The 24,356-nt window shown below is 43.1% G+C and overlaps 1 protein-coding gene across 1 annotated transcript in view; it reads left to right on the top strand.

The window, feature by feature from the left end:
• Positions 1-24,356, top strand: part of adamts3 (ADAM metallopeptidase with thrombospondin type 1 motif, 3) — a gene marked incomplete at its 3' end in the record, with an annotated part of 93,645 nt that overhangs the window by 64,854 nt on the left and 4,435 nt on the right. Inside the window, exons 11-22 of the mRNA XM_079753189.1 lie at positions 1,213-1,326; positions 3,001-3,146; positions 3,617-3,792; positions 5,295-5,428; positions 5,939-6,062; positions 8,219-8,302; positions 8,829-8,909; positions 13,220-13,383; positions 16,271-16,427; positions 17,471-17,603; positions 21,040-21,247; positions 24,164-24,281. Of these exons, the coding sequence (XP_079609315.1) occupies positions 1,213-1,326; positions 3,001-3,146; positions 3,617-3,792; positions 5,295-5,428; positions 5,939-6,062; positions 8,219-8,302; positions 8,829-8,909; positions 13,220-13,383; positions 16,271-16,427; positions 17,471-17,603; positions 21,040-21,247; positions 24,164-24,281 (1,639 nt within the window). The remainder of the gene's footprint in view (positions 1-1,212; positions 1,327-3,000; positions 3,147-3,616; positions 3,793-5,294; positions 5,429-5,938; positions 6,063-8,218; positions 8,303-8,828; positions 8,910-13,219; positions 13,384-16,270; positions 16,428-17,470; positions 17,604-21,039; positions 21,248-24,163; positions 24,282-24,356) is intronic.

Below are 24,356 nucleotides of genomic sequence, written 5' to 3'. Positions count from 1 at the left end.
TCATATAATACTTTTTGGAATGCTAATCATCTGTTTTCACGATTTCCGTACACCCACTTAAAAATGAAATATAATATGACAAATAAGTGACATTCCCTTTAGAATTGTTTTTTCTCGCAAATACCCTGTTTTGAGACCTGACCGCAAACTGAACTAACGCTGGTGAGCAGGCAGAGGGTAATAGGCGGTAATAGCGAGGGTGAGAGCTAGCGAGTCGCAGACACTGAGGGTGAATGCGAGGGGAAAATTAAGGGTTAGCAGTGATTTGTCAATCTGGCAACGTCTGTAGGCCATTAGTTATACAGCTCCCAATATGGACGGGTAGACTTTGGCAGTGTGCCACTGTGAAGGTAGGTCTTAGTTCAAGAAAGGTTGGGCCCCCCTGGTAGGGCCCAGGCCACTAGCTGTTTGTAGGAAAACTGGCAAACGACCTCAAACATGGTGGTAGGTCACATGTTCCCTTCTAAATCATCTCAGACCCATTCGTCTGCAGTCATAGTCCCTAGTCTTGCAAAACATTTTTATTGGAACATTTATTTCAGTTAGTTCAGTTCGTTTTTACCTACTTTTTCCATTTTTACCTACTATGCTTTACGCCACGGTATACCAACTAAAATAAACTAGATCGCACCACTTCCATGACCCCTCACATAATCATATTTGGATTCAAAAATTAAGACAAAAAAAGATATATAGCCATTGTTATTATTACTGAAGTAAATTACAAGCGTATAGGTTATATACTTTTGTTTTTCACTTTGAAAATGACTCAATGTTTGTTGAATACGTTCTCCGGGGTTCAATCCCATTTAATAGTTGGACAACACTGCCTTGGCTATTGGAATGTACTTGGAGTTCACCAGATCAAAACAAAGTTAATTGTTTGTATTTGAAAAAGGAAAAAAAATGTTTCCAGGCTAGCGGTAGATCTAGATATCTTTACATACCCATTTTGAAGTGTAAGTTACTTAAAATGATCTTTGATCAACCCTGAGGGAACATGAGTCACTGTTTATTTTTCATAAAAAAGGGGTCACTGCTACTTCCTAGGATATGTTTGCAAAAGGTAAGATGTAATTAAAAGTGGAATTTGACAATGATGCCATCCTAGTCTATAACAGACTACCCACAGCATGATGTAACCACTAACCAACCAACCTACTAACCAGTCTTCATTTACCTTGAGAGACCCTCTTCCTCCGTTCCTTTCAGTTCCGTACCTTCGACCCGTGCAAGCAGCTGTGGTGCAGCCATCCAGACAACCCGTACTTCTGCAAGACCAAGAAGGGGCCGCCCCTCGACGGAACCGAGTGTTCACCCGGGAAAGTGAGTATCAAACCTTGTGTCCAGCGGGTGTCCTGCTAAGCTACGTCAGGGACCCTTTCTTCCAGCTGCCGCCGCTGAGTGCCAACATGGTGTTTTTGCTTTCTCCGAAAGTGCCCGCTGAATCGAAATACAGTGAGCGTGCGCACGTGAGAACCCAGGAGAGAGATGGAGTAAAGAAACAATCATTCACACTCCTACACACTCACACATAGGGATAGATAGATAGGCGCGCATTAACGGTTTTCGTTCCCCGTTCGAGGACAGGTAAAGCCGCGTTTATTGACACACTCAAATTTGATTTCAAATGGAAGGCGGCGTGCGCGTCTGTGACAAAGCGCTATCGTCACACGTATAGGCGTGCTGACAGGTCTGTGGAGTAAGCGCTACGGCATCAGAGCCGACAGACCAGCCATGATCATTGCGGTCCACCTGATTTCATCATATGCATTATTCGTGTCCAACCATAGTAATCGGTAACCACAAGCAGTAATCAGTAATAACACTACTACAGTCATTGATTCTCACCACAGTTCTACCGCGTTGGTCTGCATACTTCATACTTAATGAAGTCATACTTTAAACCACCTGCATTAGGATGGGGTAAGCCTGGCTCCGCCCGCTTACGTACTTCCGCTCAATTTTAATTTCCCTCCAGTACTACATCTGGGTTTGCAGTATATTCGCGGGTTTTCTCCGGCCAAATTTTGCCGTTCCAATCAGCGAACAGAGGGAGTGGCTGAGAACAATGACGTTGAGGTTGTGCGCTAGTTTGAGCTGTAGTCAAAACGCTTGGGATTGGTTATGGCAGATCCAGAGTGGCACTGGGCAGATCCAATAGTTTTAAACTCCAACAGACACCCGCCTTCAAGTGAGTTAACGTTTGTCAATGGAGAGAGGCCAGACTCTATGTGCAAATGAAATGAAGTACGAGAGTCTGGTAGGACCAAGCTAGGAGGGGGTGGGTGTCGGGGGGCATTCATTGGGTTGCTAGGCAACCAGGAATAAGCGGGAAAACCTTGAGGTGAGTGAAGAAGGAAATCATTTCCACATCCCCATGTTGTCTTCTGCTAATGAATGGCAGTGCATGCGAACCATGGTACTGCCAGGGCGCTGATGTTTACCGTGACAACACTTTAGACATTGGAGACAAACTGAAAACCTGCGCTTCATTCGAGCACACGCAGGTTGTGTGTTTGTAAAAGCTGTAAAGAGGACTGGACTTGTGCTACTATGTATTCAGCGGTTATTCTTTTAATTGATTTCAGTCGTTGTATCCATTGGTCACGTGAGGATTGAATCAATACAAGCTGTGTGTGGGCGTGCATGTGTGCGTGTGAATCAATAAAATAATAAAATCAATCTAATAAAATCTTAGTGAATGAAATCCCAGAATGACATTTTGTGACATTACAAATCTGGCAACCAGGTATTAACTGGTATTAACTAAAGGGAACAAACACAAACACACACATACACACGCAGACACACACCGACGGCATCAAACTGGGTCTGATCGGTTCATTGATAACAAACCCTTGATGTGTAATAGAGCAGAACCTCTTCCTCTGCTGCTATTGGACAGTTTGTGCCATCAGTGAAGGATGCCCTTTGTCAGAGTGATCATTAGTTTGTCTCACCCCTCATGTGTCCTCTGTTGTCTCTCTGTCTCCTCAGTGGTGCTACAAAGGTCACTGCATGTGGAAGAACCCCAACCAGGTGAAGCAGGACGGGTCCTGGGGCACCTGGGGCAAGCACGGCGTCTGCTCACGGTCCTGCGGAACCGGGGTCCGCATCCGCACCCGCCAGTGCACCAGCCCGGCGTAAGCGACGGCTAGGGTCTGCCGCAAAGCCCCCCGAAAAAAACTACTACTACTACTTTCAATTGTCTATAAAATGCCCCGAAAAGTGCTTCATGGAAGATCGAGAAGTTACACTTTCTGTGATGTTTTTTTTGTTCTGTTTTATTTTATTACACAGAAATTAAAGAAAAGTCCCGCACTCAGCATTACTGACATTGCAGCTCCCTTATCGGTAGTAAGGTGTGGGCAGTCCGTTTTATACAGTTCATTCTTGCACTTCCATGACGGCCCAGCATTAGCGTTTGCTGACATTGCATTAAATACGCTGCACGTATAGGTCTTATTTTATTTTTTTCACCAGTTGCCAAGAGTCTCATTGACTCTCTCCCCCTGTCTCGGGTCTGTGTCGCCGATAAGCCTCACCTAGTACTTAGCGTTTGATCCAGTCCTCTGGTTTGACCTATTTTGTTTCATTTCCCCCCCCCCTGAAGGCCCTCCAACGGTGGTCAGGACTGCCCGGGAATCAATTACGAATACCAGCTCTGCAACCCCGACGAATGCCCCAAGCACTTTGAGGATTTCAGAGCCCAGCAGTGCCAACTTCGCAACTCTCACTTTGAGTTCCAGGGCTCCAAGCACCACTGGCTGCCCCACGAACACCAAGACCGTAAGCCTGAACTGAAGCACGTGCGAAGCAGCTCACTCTTTGTTCAGTCAGCCGCCTGTCAGACCATGACTTCCCCTCATTTGAATGCCAGACAAGGCAGGAGTGGAGGGATTGTGCAATGGTGCAAAATAAAGGTTATTTTTGTTGGTGGTACAGGTAAAGAGGGAGGGATAAGAGATGGATGATGTAAGACAACGTGTGTGTGTGTGTGTGTGTGTGTGTGTGTGTGTGTGTGTGTGTGTGTGTGTGTGTGTGTGTGTGTGTGTGTGTGTGTGTGTGTGTGTGTGTGTGTGTGCGTGCATGCTTGAGAAGGCATGGGCACAGACATTGTTCTGAACAGCCGTACCAAGGAGAGAAGCTATGTGTGTAGGTTTTAAATTAGCCTCTGAACTTGTCTTGGCCATTATGACGTTTACATTTGAAAGGGAGAAAGATATGTAGAGTAGCTGGATGTACACCCCACGTCCAAGTATTTATCAATACTGTCTCATTGCCATGGTCGTCTGGCTCCTGCCTGATTTCATAATAGTTTTCTAATTGCCTCCTGCTCCTTTGCAGTCTTTAGTATGCGGCGCAGCATCCTGCAGAAAGTGTTGGAACAGTTTTTAAGCACTCCTTTCTATGATGAAACACTTGCTCTCTTGTGTCTTTGCATATGCTAACCTTCATCTTGTCCTGTGCCGCGTCGTCTTAAAGGTGTAACAAGACTGTGTAACAAGATGTAACAAGACTGTGAGGCGACTTTCTCCTTTTTCTTTCTCTCTTTTTTGAACAGGAACAGTCGAACAGATTCCATTTGTTTCCTGTGTTGTCTTAAAGCTGCTGTAGCTACGATTAGACTGTTGTAAAGAGAGCGAACAGAAAAGAGCTGGATGTTTAAAAAGACAAAAAAAAAAAACATCCCCTTCCTCTCTGCTCCCTGCCTTCCCTCAGTTTCTCTCCCTTTGAGAAGTGTTGTTTTTCATGCACCTGTTATTGACCGGCGAGATGGAATCGCACAAAGAACCACGGAGCACCCACACTGATTGGTCAGATATGATCCTGTAGAGGTTTTAAATCTAAATTGGCTCACACAGAGGCAGGCGTAGTCCACTGGCAATTCACTCACTTATTAATGGCGGGTCGCTATGCCCTTTCTAACAGACCACCCTCAAATAATACAGTTTAAATCATCCCTACAGCACCTTTTTAAAAAGCAACAGTCATATATATATATATATATAATTTTTTTAATGCTTTATTATAAAGTGAGATAGTAAGGAAGGTATGGGAGATAGAGGGGAGGACATGCAGCAAAGGACCACGGGCAGGAATCGAACCAAGGGTGCTGCGTTCAGGACTGAACCTTAATGGCACGCGCTCTACCCAGTGTGCCAACGACAACATTCATAGTTAAGAAGAACAGTTTGTGACGAGGAAAAGTCAGGCAGATGACATGCGTTTCCTAACATGTTTCCTGTGTTGTTGTTGTTGTTGTTGTTGTTGTTGTTGTCTTCCGCCAGCGAGCAAGAGATGTCACCTGTACTGCCAGTCCCGGGAAACAGGAGACCTGGCCTACATGAAGCTGTTGGTGCACGACGGCACCAGGTGCTCCTACAAGGACGCCTATAGCATGTGTGTCAGAGGAGAGTGTGTGGTAAGGACTTAACCGCACCGCAGGAACTTAAAGACTTCAAATCGAGAGGCAGGGGAACGGGGAGGGCCGGACGTCAGAACTAACGCCAACAACATTTAGAGCACCTTTACGCTTAAGGGATTTCCAGTCTGGGATTAATAAAAATGTGTTTTATGAAGTGTAGATATATAAAGTGTGTGCTTCTTCATTGTGGCAGATTAGTAGCTGCGTGTTTGTGTGTGTGTGTGTGTGTGTGTGTGTGTGGTGGGGGGGGGGGGGGGGGGGGGGGGGGTGTGCGTGTGTGTGTGGCTGTGTGTGCAATGGAGGATGTCATCAAATTTCTAACAATAACAGAACACTGCTGTGTTACAGCGGGACTAATGCGGGTCCTGTCATTTACTTGTTTTTTTTTTGGCCATCTTTTTTTTCGGTGCTCTCCCCTAGACATGTTTACTGCTTCTTTATCCTATCATTTGTCTTTTTTTTTTCATTTTTAAACATTCTGTGGTGCATCGATTTATTTGTTTTCAGAAAGTTGGCTGTGACAGAGAAATTGGCTCTCACAAAGTTGAGGACAAGTGTGGAGTTTGTGGCGGAGACAACGCGCATTGCCGTACAGTAAAAGGGACATTTACTCGCACGCCCAAGAAAGCAGGTGAGACAGAACTCGATGATGCATACCTTGTATTTTCTTTAAAAACAATAGCTGTTCTAGAAAATTACATTTTCAGAGGTATCCAATTTCAACTTGCTTTTAATCGATAAATCTAGTAAAAACAGTATTTTTCCAACCTTTCTGAAATTAATGCTCTTGGTTTCTGTGAAAACTAATATTATCTGTTGCCGGTGATGACCGTTTGCAGCACAAAGTCACTGCCCATTCAGGGAAAATTAATAGGAAAAGCGCAAATTCTAGTTGGCTTTTTAATTGCGATACCTCTTTAAGCCGCAAGCTTTGTTTTTTGTTCTGTTTGGTTTGGTTTATTCATAATTTGTTTTGGTTGTTATTTAAATGTGTTAATCAACTCGGCTATTGTATCTCTCTCTCTCTTTATCTTGTCTGGTTTGAAGTACTTGTGTTGTGATGAGGTCTTTGTTTGCAAAATCTCAACAAGCCAGCTCGTTGAATTGTTGTTTCGTACACGACTGAACACTTTATGACTACAGGACGCGAGGGACCCTTTTTCTCGAGCGTTGAATGAACCTTTTCCTTCAGTCTGCAGTACTTTCAAAATGACATAGCCTCAGTTAAAACAAAGGTGAACAGGGAATTGAGACAAAAGCTAAAGCCATAAGTGCGAGCTTTGAGATTGTGTTCAAACAAGCGCCCCCAGTCAGGCGAAGACAAAGACCCTTTGGATAATTAGCAGCAAAAGCAAACGTATGGCTCTCCCCTTATTAAGCACATTAGTGTAAGGAGGGTTGAATTGCTTATGACCTTGAAAAGTAGCCTATGTCTATGCAGTATAGAATATAACAGTTTTTGCACAATACTCAAGAGGTGTGCCCTATCTCGTTCTCGTTCGAAGAGGACAAAAAGTGAACAACAGCACTTTACAGGCAACACAACTGGTTAAATTCCATACGGTGAAAAAGTGCAAATACTTGGTACTGAGGTGCTTCAAGAGAATACCACTTAGATACCATTCATCCAGCACAGCCGCATAGAAGGAATATAAATACACTAAATATATTAAGAGGCTGATGGGGCATGGTTAAGGACGTGCAACCGAAGGTTCCATTGTATATACGACTTGTTGACAACATACTTAATGGCTTGTTTATGATCCATCGTATGAGTGAAGAGTTTGATTACATTTGCATTTACTGTAACCATGGATGCGAAATAAGAGGAAATGGGCTTTTAGTAAATCCCATTTTTTTCCAAAATGCTTTCTTGTCTGAATTTACATTTTAAGGCTGTAATGTAACTGTTGTTACCTAATACTATAAATTATCACATTTCTGATAAAATACATACGCTAAAATACATTGCAAATTTAAGAGCGGACTAAAGGCTTGATAAAATCTTTAGGATATGCTTAGTTAACATTATTATTTTTTTTATAACCACTCACATTTTTTAACAGGAAGACAATTAAGCAAGAGAAGCCAAAAAGAAATGCCTCTGTTGGAAAACACATTAAGCAAGTATCCAGTGCGACTAAATGTTGTATAGACCCTCTCGTTAGTGTTTTGTCTTCTTTAATGTTGTTTGTAGCATTAGTGACAATTACCACTAATCCTAGTCTAGCGCTGGCTTTTTGCAATTTTAACTGGAAATTGCCCCAACCTAAGTGTCTGTGTTTGTGAAGATGCCTCTGATGAATTCCTCCCCCCTCCAAACCCTTACCATAAAACTGTAATTTTATTTCAGCAACTGGTGATTATAGGATTTATTGCAATCAGAGAATATGCTCACAAAAGTGAGGTGAGGTCATGTTTGCCTTTTTTACCCCCAGTGAGTGGAATTTAATTTAGTTGAGTTGAAAAGACTGAAGCGTTGTCAACTGTCACACCCATCTGTTAACTCAGAGATCCTGATCGTAGAGCAGCGTCATTCATATTCACATGCTGGGTTTAGTGTCTGCTTGTAGTGGAAAGGATTTCCAAGTACCACTTCGCTCTGCCCTTAGGGTTCCTCAACGTAAATAGCAGCTTTTCCTGTGTGATCGCTCTTCTTTCACTTCTCTGCCGCCTCATGTTAAATCTGGCCCTTCTCGGCTTATTTATGTTGACCGGCAAGAGGACTCAACCCAATAACGAGTCAGCATGAAGTCTGCCAAAACCAACCAAATTCTTCTATTTAAGGGAAAACAAGAGGAGCCTTTTCCTTGCCCAAAGGAGCACGACATGTGTACCTGAACGAGACGGAGGATTCTAGAAATGTACTTGGTGAGTGACGGACTGTTTGCATGGGGTGGACAAACACGGCAGAGAGCGACTTTGCGGCCTCCTCGTGAACACCTTTTTAGTGACGGCTCATTTAAACATGGCTTCGGGACTCTCATCCCTCTTTCCATGCATCCAGAGAGTCCACGCAAACACAAGGCTTCGCTAATTGATTCTCATTAGCAGAGTCTCATCTCCCAGCATGCAACCAAATTGGATGCATGTTGATGTGACCGACGGTTTCTTATCCTGCTAGAATCAATCACCTTGGTGCCATGTTTAAATGACGTCTTTTTGACCCTCCTTGGTCAATGGGGAAGTTCACCTAGGAACATAAATGTTTGTTTCTACAAATATATTTGTAGAAACATATAGAGCAAAGTCATTATGCCATGGGAGTACGAGAAACGTCCACCTCTGCAAACAAGCACTGTTTTTTTCCTGTATACCGACAGACTAACCTATCTCTTTATGTTGTGTGTCCTTCTCCCTCTACCTCCGCCACTGCTCTGCCTACCAAACAACCTAGGTCCCCTTAAGATGTTTCTGGTTCCTCCGGGAGCGAGACACGTGGTCATACAAGAAAATGAGGCCTCCCCTCAGGTTCTTGGTGAGTGCTCGCGCATAATTACAAACCTTTACGATACGCTGGGTAATTAGGCCTCGTGATTACCCCCCAGTTTTAGCAGAACTACCGCCTAGGTGTTTCAAAGAATGTGATCACAGCAGTTCCATAGGAGCATAAGTGGGGTAGGATGTTGTCAAATCCCACATCACTCCCGATAGAGCTAGCACAGCCAATAGAAAACCATCACTCTGGAAAGTGAGTTTTTAGCCGGCAGCAACAGATTTCTTGTGTGTTACACAATTTCGACTGATAAATAACTTCATTCATTTTGGCCAAAGATAGCACCGAAATGTTTACCAACACCTTGTGAGATTAAAAATGAACTGTTATCAACCAAGCAAAGGGATTTTGGGGTTCATTCACCCTTTAATATTAAGAGATAGTTGGATGGATAAAGCTGTGAAATGGAATCAGGGTGTGGGTGTAACTGTCGCGTTCAACATTTTTGCTTTGGGTTCAGCGAGGATCATACAGATGTTTTTGAAAGCTAGCCAACGTTTCCTGTGAAGAGGAACTCCAGCTACAAGCGGTGTGTATCCTGCCACGCGGGCTGTCAGGCATATTTGATCACCAGAAACTCTGTGCGCGTGTAAAACATGCCCTAGTACCCCCCGTAATCCTTGGGGTAACTGACACATTGGAAAGAGACTCGCATGCAGTTTTGCTAAGACCTGTAGGTGGTTCCGTCCTTGAAATGGCCTTGAATCACATCATCATGAATCAAAAACCAACAAGAAACTCAGATATACACCTGTTTTATAGATACAGTCTTATTCAGGGAAAGCCTGCCTCAATAAACATACATATTCACACCAATACGATTTTATATAATGTATTTTGTAAAACTCCAGACTATTTATTTTGTATTTTTCAAAACGTTGTCTTCTGTCGTCAACTCCCTGTTTTAAACCAGGGGAGGCTTATAATAATCAAGTAATCTGAGTTGAGATACATGTTCAATTGATTAGTGAGGCCTAGTTGAAGATGTAGATTCAGTGTTATGTAGGGAAGGTATGGAGGGAAAGCACAGCTGCCCCCAATGTTCTCTCCGCTGACCTCAGATCTGAAATGCAACTGATTTTGATTATAGTTCAGACCTCTACATGATTGACATACACTTATAATCAATGCCCATTGGGAGGTGTCATCTGTTGCTGGAATACATGCTTGCCAAGAGGAAAAAGTTCATAATCAAACCAACTGTAGGAGATGTGGCAGCTGCCCTGGAATCCAACTGAATATTTTACTTGGCAAACCATGAATATACAGGGTCACGACAACTGACCCATTAGTCAAGCAGAACATTTTTATTTCTTTGCCAATTCGTATACCATAGTTAAATATCTAAATATACATATCTATATATATGTATACATATGTATACTAGTCCTGTCAGTTTAACGCATTATTAATGGCGTTAACGCAAACCAATTTTAAAGGCGTTAATTTTTTTATCGCGCGATTAACGCTCTTTTGGCTTGGCAAACGTTGTCGTTTTTTCACCTGCTGTCTAGCAACAACTAGTCACGTTAGAAAAACTACAACACCACACCGGATCTAGCTACACCGGAAACAAAACAACAAGCACGCCGCACAAACTTGTTGGGGCAAGCAAGGATACGGAGCGGGTGAAAAACTCCTTAAAAGTGTGTGTGTGTTTGTGTGTTACGCCTCGTGCCCACTGCACCGTCCGTTGACGGATCCCCATTGACTTTGAATGGGGACGGACGCGCAATGCATTATAGATCCGTCCTTCCGTTGGATCCGTCGGCGCCGCAAAATTAAAAATGTTCAACTTTTTCGGCAGCGACGGATCCGTCATCCAATCAGATCGCGTATGCAAATTTAAGCACTGTGACACTACTCGGGCTCTGACGACCCTGGAAAGCACCCCCATCCGTCAGCCACGCCTTCCGACGTTCGTTGACGGACGGTGCAGTGGGCACGAGGCGTCACTGTTCGAGCCTGCACGAGAGTTCAATGTTGTCATTAGCTGTTACGTCTTTCTGACCAATCGCAGTTCAAGGCCCACCTGGGCTGTACCACTTCGGGAGGGGCTGCTCAGTTACTCCCCTCTAGACAAAATCGACTTGGTTGCGACGTTGAACGCGTCACACCAAACGCGACATTTCTCGCCGGTTCGCGTTGTCGCCGAAGTTTTGTCGCGCCACAAATCATAATCTGTCGCTGTGCAAGTTTTGTCAGGCGAATTTGTCGAGCCACAACCTTTGGCCGCCAACGGTGCTTCATGCCAATTCATTCTCAACCACGGCCGAGATAACCACCATTGCATGTCTTTACCTTTTGTGGAAGAGGGAGAGACGTCGGAGGACCCGACGCAGTCTATTCAAAATATTTTAATGACCACGGAAGAGGCAGTGAATGAAGTATTGATTAGACAGAGATTTATTAGATAGGCCTACCTAATAAACCGTTGGAACACACAAGACCGGAAACCATAGCAACGCCGGTAAACAAACCCGAGAAGCCCAATCCCTATGAGAGCTCCTCGCGCATCCGGAGGCGCACAGAGCTTTTGGCCGTGATATTATATATACAATTATATTATATTATACACTATTATATATAGAGCTCCGGGAGTCGCAAACGGTGACAATCACTTTCTCCTCCATGCTGCAGTTCACCCCGGACTGCACTGCACCGAGTTTGCCGGTTGAACGCTGAATGGCTGTTACGTTACGCATGTCACTCAGTGGCCACGCTGTTCAACGCTGATTGGCTGTCATGCGCCTCTCTACGTTCACTTTGTATGGGATCTTGTCGCCCCGTCGCGTTTGGTGTGAACGCAGTGGGATTGCCCATAACGCGCCTAACCTGACGTTTGATCATTGTGTGTCACAAAAATGGTTCAACGCGCCTACGCAGCTAGATGAGCCCGCCCAGCGGAGGTGTCTTGCTTCGCCCTGAAGGGGCTTATTTTCGATAATGACCGGCGACGTTCTATACATTATCCCGCTTATTACACGGCTACTTGCCAAAACGAAAAAATAACTTCACATGGTGTGTCTTTTTACAATTTATTCGTTACCAGCATTCGTAGTGTTGATTAGCAGAGAAATAGTTTGCCAAAGACGTTGACATCGCTTAGCAACCTAAGACGCTGGGGTTGACAAGTTATGAACGGAGCGTTCCACGGCGTTGAGAAGATCCGTGTAATAAAGGCCTATAATATTTCTGTTTATGGCATATATTTCTCCTCAGATTAGGCCGATAAAGCAATGATTAAAAAAAAACAAAACACAAGCGTTCGATCAAATGCCCGGCCCGAGGATACTGGTGGGAAATATTGGCCCGCCCCGGCCCGCGGGTCGGCTCGGGCTCGGGCTCGGGTAGAGAATCTAAACTCTAGTGCATGACATCCTCCGTAGGCGCTCACAGCTGGGTGAGTTTCACCACCAACTCATCGTTTCAGCACACACTGAAACGATAACTTGGTCTTCGTGTTCTTTCTGCTTCTGTGCGTCCTCAGTCTCTCTGCCAGTGGCATCGGGTCAAGCTCAACGCTGATTGGCTATCCCGGCTTAGCGTCACGCGTAGGCGCGTCAAAAGTTCAATTTTTTTAATTTCGCGCGTTGGTGCGTTGGGCGTGTTATTTAGGTGCGTAAAACGCGTCTAACGTGTTTAATCGCGAGTTAACTGTGACATTAATGCGATTAATCGCGATTAAATATTTTAATCGCTTGACAGCACTTATTTATACCTATATATATGTATCTGTCTGCCTGTGTCTACAAAAACCAGAGACAAAAGCAGCCTAGACTTCAATTTTTGTAACTTTTAAAAGTTAGCACTTTTCAAAGTTGCTTCTTCATCCTTTGAATCTTTTGTCTTTCCTTCCAAAAAAGATCCCCTTCACTGTCTTCTGCCTGAAAATAAATGGATGTGCCGAGCCTCTCAGTGCCCAGCATCCATCTTCAGTATCATCGTCAGCTTCGATGAAATGACACATATTGATGGATGATTGCAAAGCCTTTCTTAACTTGCCGTCATGTAACTTCTGTTCACTTTTTCATCTCGTTGCAAGGCACTTCTACACAGAGGTGACACGCACTCAATGAAAAATCAGCAATTACGAAAAAGTTACTTGTGCGTAAGAACGCCATCCTTGTCAACGTCCCTTGAAATCAATTTTCCTTTTTACTTCAACTACAACAAAACAACAAAATGTATCGCTGCAGTGGTTAGCACGACGCCACCTCATAACATGGAACTCCTGTGGAGGTTGTCGTGGATGTCTCTGCGGTCGCCCTAATGAATGACTGGGGTTGCAGCGGTGAAGAACCAGGCGACGGGGCACTACATCCTCAACGGGAAGGGGGAGGAGGCTGGCTCCAGGACCTTCATCGACCTGGGGGTGGAGTGGGAGTACCAGGTGGAGGCTGACGTGGAGACCCTGCACACCGACGGACCGCTACACGACCCCGTGGTCGTTCTGGTACGGTCCCCACAAACATACTATCAAATTATATAGTTTGAATATTTATTTGAACACAGTATATGTGTATTGCTTTATTTATGTTATTTAGATTCAGATGTTTTCATGTCTTTTTTATGTATTTGTTTTATATTTGTTATGTAAATTAATATTAGTATAGTACCGTATTTTCCGCATTATAAGGCGCACTTAAAAGCCGGTAATTTTCTCAAAAAACGACCGGAGCGCCTTATATATGGATCAATTGGTTAATTGGTTGATCCATACTGGTTGTAAACGGCGCTCTGTCAAAATGTTTCAGTATGAAAAACCAATAAAAACAATTTAATAATAATAATAAAATGTTTCACTACAACTACGATAAAGCCACACCGCTTGCAGCATTACGGCTATCGTAGTCAGTGCACACAGCATTTTACTGCGCTTACTCACAGTCCCAGTATCTCACAGTATCACACTCACAGTATCTTCTATGCTATGCGCCTTATAATCCGGTGCGCCCTATTTATGAAAAAAGTTCTAAAATAGGTCATTCATTGAAGGTGCGCCTTATAATCCGGTGCGCGTTATAGTGCGGGAAATACGGTACATATAGTATTTATATGCTCAATTTATATCCTTATTCATATGAGGGTGGTGGGGTGTTTCAATCGATAGATACGGCTTTATGTACTTTGTACCCCTGCAGCAATAAACAAGCCATCACTAATGAACAGGTTTTCGTTTTGATAGGCTTGTCCGTAATTTATAACGCAGAGGACTTTTAAATTTATTCAACAGTACAATCATTTACGACTACATTAATCTTTTAAAACTCTTCCAAAGAGCATATCATGTCATTATATTTTGTAATTTCAATTTCAATCTCCTTCAGGCTGCATCCTATTACATGCTCATTCAGTTGCATATTAACACAGTCAAATAGACACACACATATCACACACCCACACACACAAACACAATTATGCACCTTTGAATGTATTACTTAGCATGATTGGACTACCGCCTCTTTTGACAAACATGCAATGTCTGATCTCTAATAGCACACTTTCAATTGAGTTTAAACTCCAATTATTGTCAGCAAATACATTTTGTTTATCTGTGTATTTAGCGCCTCAACGGAAGTATCAATGTTTTCATTCAACAAATTATTTATCACTCTAAATGGCTGAAGGTTAAAATATTTCCAATTTAATGCTTTTTCTTCTGCCAAGAAAGAAATGTTTGGACCAGATATAAAGGGGACAGAAAAATCAAATTTCACGGTCAAGTGGTCTGGTTTTCATAAGTGTTCAACTTCTAATAACCTAACTTTTTAACTGGTTGTGCTGGCTGCTTATCGGGTATTATCTCCAGCGCCAAAGAGCAGGGTCAGTCATGCAGCCGGTCAGCCCATGCTTTTGTATGACCCGATATTAATAGCCATTTTTCATCCCACCGAACCTACACACGCACACAGCAAGGTCACCGTCTGAGCGTGGGCAGGCAGACCTCCGCGTCCTGCTATGTCTCTGGCGTGTCGCCCGGACCGCATCATCTTATCGCCTCCAGGACCAGGGGGCCGGCGGCTGCGGCTTCTCGCTGTCTTAGTGGGTTGACACAGCGATTCAGCACCGCTACACTCTGTCTGCCTGCGGGTCCTTGTGGAAATCCCATTCCATGGTTTCTCTTTCCCCCCTCCCTCCCGTACCCCCTATTCCAAATAAGTCTGAAAGACTAAGAGCTAAAAGTTTTGCTCTGTGTCTTGTCTCAGAGGAAAACTGAGTAAATGGTAGGGCAAGGGAGGGCAGTGAATAACGCTGATGTAATGTTAGAGGGCATAGTTGATGAGAAACACTACCTTTACCCACAGAATGCTCCACATTCAAATTCATTGGCGTTGAAGGTTGTTTTAGAGCAGGCTTTGCTCTTTATCGTCTTCCTTTGATGCTTTTGCAGAGCTGGTGTACGGCAAGAAGACAGGCCAGGTCAAATGAGTGCAATGAGTTTTCTTATAGTTAAAATATTGTAATTATTTCAGTAGAATGTCAGCCAGAGTTGCAAGTGACCCGGGGATACGGCTAGCATTAAGGGCGCTATCCTAATGTTAGCAGTATCTGGAGGTGAGTAGACAGTTTGCTATGTTGGGAGCCATTTGACGATAATATATGCAGCATTCAACCTTTGCTGACCTTTATTGTGAAAGAACGTCTCCAAAAGAAAGCATTGTCTTTCCCTTTGTTTATGAAGTACTTCTTCAGCTTGTGGTCCTCTTTGGTGTCATAACAATAGGTGTTTCTATCCTGACAGGGAAGCATTGCAGGCTCGAGCTGGAGGGTTTGCTCTCTGCTCACCTCTGTCAGATTAGCAACATTTAAATTTGGGTCTTACCTGACTGAACACATCACTTTCCCTAAGTCCTCCCTTTGCCTGCTCATATTGGCAGAACGCTCATTCGCCAATTCGTATTAAGTTGGCTTCATTGTAAAGTCTAACCCACCTCAGTTCGATGCCAGAGCAGGGGATAAGTAGGATGGAAAACACGATAGAAATCCAACAAGTAAGAATTATCCCCAGATGTGGAGAACATAGTAGCATCTCAGCACTCCCTGTGCTCTTCACTAATAACATCATGATTGCTGCATTATCCAGACCAGGGTTTGTGTTGGATAAATGCTTGATTATGGTCAAATGGTGGTTTCTTCCTGCATTTAAATGGGAAAAAGGAAAAGGCATTCTTCTATTTCTCTGGGTGTGTATTGATGTTAACACCTTTGGGTTGGATATCGATTTTGCAATTGGAAGTGACCCTGTGTGTGTGTGTGTGTGTGTGTGTGTGTGTGTGTGTGTGTGTGTGTGTGTGTGTGTGTGTGTGGTGTGTGTGTGTGTGTGTGTGTGTGTGAGGCAGATAATACCAAAGGACAATGAAACCAGGTCTACTTTGATGTATAAGTACATCATCCATGAAGACTCGGTGCCAATTAACAACAATAATGTCATCCTGGAAGACACGTACGAATGGGCTTTGAAGAGCTGGTCGCCCTGTTCCAAGCCCTGCTCTGGAGGTACTTACCACAACAACCACCACTGATGAAGTTATCCCCTTATATCGTGCTTGGATCTAGTGCAGCACGGCTCAAGTCTCCTAGTTCTCACCAGGTTCTGATCTCAGCTTCCCTGCCTTCAATTGTATCATTTGTCAATTGTATCAAATGTGAGGCTGCTTGCCCTGGCCAATTGTCTATAGCAAAATACATCTTTAAACTCAATAAGATCAACCTTGTTAGAATACATTTAAAAAAGCCTACACTCAGACTCTGATTGGAGACTGGAGATCATAGGGGAATGTTTACATTCTGATTGAATTGCAATTAATTGCGATTAATTGCAATATCCGCCTTGATATACAGAGACCGGTGTATGAATGAACCAGACTCGTTTAAGGATACCGATGATGCCTATTTTTTACACACACACACACACACACACACACACACACACACACACACACACACACACACACTAAGGGCCTACTTTTGGCACCAAACTGCCCCTATTACATGAGGAGCCGCAGGCACACAGTGGAAGTTGCGGGAGCGATATTTAAAAGCACCCATTGGTAAGTGTGTCCATGTAGTTCAGACATTAGTGGATCACAGAGAAGTCAGCTGTGACAGATGGAACAACCTTCAAGGTGGTGAGATTTATTTATATATTTTGGTGAACGGTGTTAAGACGAAGTGCTTTGTGCCCGTTTCATGGCTACCTGTTTGCAGTAAACCTTTCTGACACACTTCACTATCCTATATCATGCAGGCTATGCTAAACATGGCTTTATATTATACATCAAGTGTGTTGTATGAATACATAAATAATCATTCTCACTAAACCATTCTGGCACAATCCAAACTGCATGCATTATATATAATAGAAAAATTATCACATAATCCATTAACTTTGGTTATAACGTGTAACATGGACAATTACACAACACTCTCACAAAGACATGCCAATACCACTGCTGCTGCCTTGCCTAATGGTCTCTCTCTCTCTCTCTCTCTCTCTCTCTCTCTCTCTCTCTCTCCCCCACACCTGTTTATGGTACCAGGGTTCCAGTACACCAAGTATGGATGTCGAAAGAAAGGGGACACCCGGATGGTCCATCGAGGTTACTGTGACGTCAGCAAGAAGCCCAAGCCCATACGCAGGATGTGTAACCTGCAGGACTGCACACACCCTCAGTGAGTACACACACACTCCACGAATGAAAGATTGGATAGGGAGATAGAGATAGATAGCAGAAAGGTGAAAAGTGTTGCATTGACGTACCTGTGATTGACAGGCTCATTGTGATTGGATCAGGACAGCGATGCCCTAATTGGTCGGAAATTAGCAAGGAGCCTTCTAAAATCTAGATTGTCTTGTACAAAGGCAGGTGGCCAGTCAACCAAAACAGATATTCTCACAGTGCATTTCACTCACTAATAGCTGGCGGATGGCAATGCTATTATTTGTTTTGGCTTAAACTGTAGCCCCTAAATCCAACCTACAGCATATTTAAATTCAGAACTTTTGGAGGGAAAAAGACACAGATCGATTCCGCGGACTAAAGTTTCCTTTTTTGGGCTTTTTTGGAAGGGTAGATAAAAGGAGTGGTCTGTCATGTCTTGATAGAAGCAAAAGATGATTGTGAATATTAATTCTTTAATGGTTGTTACCGAATTATTAAGGTCCGGCTTTAACAGGCTTTAACTTAAAAAAAACATTATACAAAGTATATAATGCATATATTCATGAGATGTATATAAAGCAACTATATTTTCAGAAAATATAATTTATTCAAATTGTTCTTCTTCATATTACAGCACCGTTGATGTGTTGCATGCTGTCAATCCTGCATCAACAAACTATAATGCATTTTTTCAAAGCATACATAAACCAGAATTCGTGACCCTGCCTTATGTTCTGCTAATATGGCCTGCAAATGCATCTAGCAGATAATAGACCTGTTCATCCTAAACAAAATCCTCGATACAAAACACATCACACAGAAAAGGCTGTAGTGGTCTAAAATTGTGAAGATGACAAAACAAGGCCTGGTCCATAGGTAAAAGCCTACACACTGCAAGTGTGTAGGCTAGAAAGCCCATCACACATCGCCAGTCAATACCTCTTATCAGTCCGGTTGTCTTTTACAAACACACAAATACGATTCTTCTTCTACTCTAACTTGACTGTTAAACTGAATCGTTTCAACAATTTCAAGCTTCATCACTTTAGTTTAGCTAATTGTTTAGACTCTTATACCTTCCAACTATTTTACATATTTAAAACGGTTTGTTTGTCTACATTATTACGCTTACTCCATTCAGACTTTTAACTTTTGCACCAAATCCAGCTATTCAACTACATTTTCCAGTTTTAGTTTACTCTTTTAATCTTTCTTTCTCACCCCACATATTTTTTTCTATTCAAATCCATAAAAGGGCTCTGTAATCTTTCATTATGGTGGATTATGCCAATAACTATTATAATAAAAAAATGTGAGAAAATACTATTGAAATTCACCGTGACACTCCATTCACCATGACACTTTTGTCAACCCATATTAAAAAAACAATCAACTTCCTTTTCCATCCTATCCTTCTCCATGATGGTGTTCCATTGGCAACATGCTCAGCCTATTTCGTTGGATGCCTTCCTCATTATATTCTATTTTGTGGCAGCCGGCTGTATCTGCCAATCTATCTGAGGCTATCAAAGGCACCATTATTTAGTCTGTCTAGCAGCAACAGAAAAGTGCTTACTTCCAGCAAAGTAGAAACTCCAAACAGTGTTAAAAAAACCATTTAAGGTCCAGTGTGAAGAATTCAGTAGCAACAAGCGGTGAGGTTACTGATAGACACCAACTGAACACCTTCACTGCGATACGAGAATTTAGGCTGCCTTTGATTTTGTGTGCAGTTGTTCTGGATACCAACCTTCATTGAAAGCGTGGCTTTTAGTTAACTACTTTTAATAACGTTAGACTGGAAAAATTAGCATAAGGCGAGTACATACAATTTTGGATTCTTCAGTTCAATTTCTTTTACATTTCTGCATTTCTAAATGGAGTTTACTCCATTTAGACCAGGGGTCGGCAACCCTAGGCACGCGTGCCACCACTCGCACGTGGCAGCATAATCATTGGCACTCTTGAAAAAAAAAAAAAAACGCACAATGCGGCAGCATAATCATTACTACCGATTTTTGTTGCCCTTTATTCTGTTTTGGCCATTTCCTCCCAGTGCAAATATGTTTAAATGAGTTACTGAAAGCAGTGTTCTGAAATGGGATCAATTAATAGTTTTTAAACCTATGTCGTGAGTAATACACAAGAAAATATTTAAAATATTGTTGCAAGTGGCCTGTATGCATCGCCTTCACATGGTTTTGCAAAGCTGTACATGTCTTAAAGATATTGATGTGGATGGTTCCAACATTCTCATATATTCTTGTTTTTTACATTTCTCACAGTGCAAATATGTTTTTGAATGAGTTTCTGAAAGTGGTGTTTTAAGATTGGACATATGTAATTATAATTTGTAAGCCCATTTTGCAAATATGAAAGCATTTTTTTTTTTTTAAATGTTGATGCATGATTGTGGACTATGGAAATATTGGAAATGTTTTTGGTTGCTGTGTCATAATTCAGCTTAATATTTAGTATATTATTGCTTAAGACACACTCATTAATGAGAAAATGTCAAACTGGCACTGCATGTGGAAAAGGTTGTTGACCCCTGATTTAGACGCGCTGTCAAAATATTAACTCGTCAGATTCAAATGTGGTCATGGCTCTTAAAGGGGATGGGAGCTGGCGCTCTCATTGGTTTACGCCTATACCACACCTACGGGTAATTAAGCTACTTCAGACCAACCCTTTTTAGATTTGCGCTGGGTGCAAGAGTCATTTTTGCGCCGGTAAACTAGCGACATCGCCATAGAACAGCCCACAAAGCTACTTGCGCTTGGTGCTTCTCACTTGCATTTCAGACCGTTAAAATAGGGCCCAATATATTCCATTTATCCCTAGTCCGTTCCGCTAGATGCCATTCAATTCTACAAGCTGCACTTTTAAGGCAAGTCAGCCTTAACTCTGCTTTGGACTGCAACGTCAATCGTCATTGATTTGTTTACCTGTCTTTGTTTCCACCCCAATACAGCTGTGTTAAGAAGAAGTCAACAAGTACAGTTTGGCAGTATGGTTCCACTTTTTTCTTATGCTCCCTGCTGTAGGATTCAAAGCACGACATACAGATACAGATAGATACAGAATACCAACAGCATAGGCCTCCAAACATTTGAAATCGGGGAGTGCTATACAATCCCCCATGGGATACATCTGACATCTCAACCCATTGTATAGGTCACGTACAGTACAATACAGAGCAGAACCAAAGCAGGTATGAGAGTGGCTGAGATTAAAGGTCTTAAATTGAGCGCACATCACCTCAGAGTGTTTGAGATTGAAGGTCTTAAATTGAGCGCCCATCACCGTACGTGTGTTTGATTGGACCGCGTCAGCTGGCAGGGGGCGAATGGCTAGTGTGTCCTGCCAGAACTAGCTCCGCCCGTGTTGTTGCTGTGACCGCCGTTCCGACCTCATCCCACCCCCTCTTGTTTGGATCGGTTCAGGTGGATCTCGGAGGAGTGGGAGAACTGTCCCCGGACCTGTGGCAGCCTGGGCTTCCAGATCCGGACGGTGCGCTGCGTGCAGTACTCCCAGGACGGCACCAACCGCTCGGTCCACACCAAGTACTGCAGCGGGGAGCGGCCCGAGAGCCGCAGGCCCTGCAACCGGGTGCCCTGCCCCTCCCTGTGGAGGGTGGGGGCCTGGTCCGAGGTAAAGCACAGCACCAAAAAGCCCTTGGGAAATGCATCATTGATAATCCACATTAAAAAGAATAAGAATGATGTAAATAATTGTAATACTAATACTAATAATTCATTGCATTTGCACAGCACTTTTCAGGAAACCCAAAGCACTTTACACGGTGTGTGTCTGTGTGAGTGTGCGAGTGCTAAATCCTATTTTGCAGTTCCGACCTGCTTGCTCATCACCACTCTTGCTCTCCATCCACCCCAGTGCTAAGCGCTGTTTTTTTTGTACCCTCTGCCTCTTGTACATTATGTCTCCAGAGAGAGACAGAGAGGAGCCCCTTTCGCAAACACAGTGACATGTCTCTTTGGCTATTCAAACAAGCAATTACCAAGCTTCATCACCTTAGAAAAACACACTGATTAATAAATTAGGTGTCCTCCATTTGCACCCATGTTGTTTCCATAAAGGAAAACCCAAGAGGATACAAAGGGATTAGTTAATCTACATATCTAAGATGCAGAGGGTGTTTATGTCTGTGGTGTGATTCTTGAGGAGCACTATCTATTAGAGGCTAAGCGTTCTACTCAGTCTTTACCTTGACCACACTTGAGAAAAGGATCATGGCTTCAGCTCGACATCAAAATAAAACCCTGACAAAAACACTTGTTATATTGTTAGAATGCTCGTCTTAGGCCCTGTCCACGGTAAGCCGGGTAACTATATAAACGCACATTCGCAATGAAAACGATCTCCGTCCACACTATCGTTTTCATTTCGTTTACGGAATGTTTTGCATCCACGTTCCACACTGAAATGATTTTGACAAACAGTTGTTGTCATGGTTACTCGACTCCCACCACGACTCAATTTTTATTTTACAGGCGGACGATCAGCTGATAGTTGCAGTTGATCAGCTAGCTAATCATTTTCACTCACAAGCAAAAATATGGCTAAAACCAAAAGTACAATGGCAAGTTGTTTTTTTTAGAAACGCCGCTCCAAGTATGGTTTGAACTGGTGTCTTTGCGTTTTTTTCCCATCGCTTAAGCGCAGCAAGTACAGCGCCCGCCTTCTGCGTTGGAGTAACGAATATGTATGAGACAGTATGTTGAGTTCTAACTGAAGATACATAAGTACATTGCACAGAGAAATCATAATTTCCATTTCACCTGCCATTTTTGTTTCGATGAGGGTCTCAGTCTTGAGTGCAAGCTTGTGGCAGCGTCATGGCAGTGTCATGGCAACCGAACGCCATCGTCTCTGAAAGCCTTCGTCTACCCTGACAGCACTACAACCCAAACCCAGAGTTTATCATTTATCGACCTCAGCGATCAATTTTGAAAAGCATTGTTTTAATTGTCGAAATTTGCCGTTCTAATGTGGACGGAGGGGCTAAACGGATAGATATTTATGCGTTTGTAGATTTACCCGGGTTAATGTGGACAGAGCCTTAGAATAAAGGCAAATCAATGTATTGCTATATTGCTACTGGAATATGTTAGTATGCATTTGTTGTAAGTGGACAACCCAATGCTTGCCATGAAATCAGTGTTGCACATCCAGAATGCATAATGACACACTGCTGCCTGCTGTGGCTCTTGATTTTTAGTTAGGTAAGTGCTACATGCAGTGCTCAACTATTGTTCTTCTTAGGTTTTATTCTTTCTTTCTTTCGTTATTATTTTCTTCAAAATTCTGGACCACACTCCTTCCACAATTATTCCCCTAAAGACTTTTCCGCTGTTCAGATAAGCTTGGAATTGTGCACTTCCATTAAAAAATATAAAATATTTTAAACTTTTTAAGATATTCTACTTTTAAAATATTACTTTTTACAATGGAAGTCACCCCGTTCTCTGACACTCAGACTACTTCAGACTTCTTAACATGGTTAATATTTAAGCGTTAACCTTCGGTCAAACATTTAACAAATGAACACACTTGTATCTTCAAGTATTTCGAAACATAATTTCGATATCATTTATACTTTTTTCAGAATAACGGTTTAATGTCATACCTGCTTCATATATTTTCAGTTGGTCTCATTGACTTACGCTGAGGCTAGAGCGTGAGGACGTGATAGAGGACACTCTAGCCCAAGGTGGCTAGTTAGCGATAGAGTTTTAAACGGGGTCATCCCTATGTTCCCCAGGTCCTATGTTCCCCGGGTGCAAAGGGTTAGGGTCAGGTTTAGGGTTAGGGTTAGGGTGAGGGTTAACCCTAAACCTAACCCTTACCATAACCAATCGGAGGAGAGACATTCTAACCAATCGAAGGCGAATCAGAGGCGAACTTGCCCCTACCATCCTACGAAAAAAAGATTTGCTCACAGGGTCCTATGTTCCCCGGTCACATACAAAGAGGGGAACATAGGACCCGGGGAACATAAGACCCGGGGAACATAGGACCCGGGGAGCATAGATACGCTCCCGTTTTAAACTAGCAAAATATTATTCAGAATAAGAAACAACAAGTTGTGAAAATTTAAATAAATCAATGGAACACTGAATATAATGATATTCACTTGGGTTGGAAATAAGTAATTTGGGATAAATCATTAAAATAATCTCCCTATGGGCAGGGCATGTATTTAAAGAGTGTGTTTTTTTGTGTCACATACTGGTTCAGTCGAACTTTGCTTACACTTGCCAGACACTTCTCGCGCGTGTGTGTGTGTGTGTGTGTGTGTGTGTGTGTGTGTGTGTGTGTGTGTGTGTGTGTGTGTGTGTGCGTGCGCGTGTAAAGGCATTTGTGCATACATACGTGTGTGTGTGTGGGGGGGGGAGGCATATATCAGTTTCTGTGTGTGTGGATGTGTTTTTGTGTCTACAGGCACTTGACTCTGTTTGCCTGCATGAGACCTCTCCATTGATCCTGCATACGTAAGTATGTGTGTGCACATATAAAGCCTGTGTTCCGGGTCCCTTTCTGCTCCAGTGTTCGGTGACCTGTGGAGAGGGCGCGGAGAGGCGTCTAGTGAGCTGCCGGGTCGGAGACCACTGCACCGGGGAGAGACCAGAGGCCATAAGGCCGTGCCGACCGGGACTCTGTCAAGGTGAGACATCCTGCCCATCTCGGCTCCCACAGTTTCCATGTTTTTGTGGCCTCTGCCATTAGCTAATCGGAAAGG

Source organism: Pollachius pollachius, assembly GCF_949987615.1.
Source record: "Pollachius pollachius genome assembly, chromosome: 1".
Lineage (NCBI taxonomy): Eukaryota > Metazoa > Chordata > Actinopteri > Gadiformes > Gadidae > Pollachius > Pollachius pollachius.
Note: the sequence above shows the minus strand (reverse complement) of the source record. Positions and strands in the feature narration are given on the sequence as shown.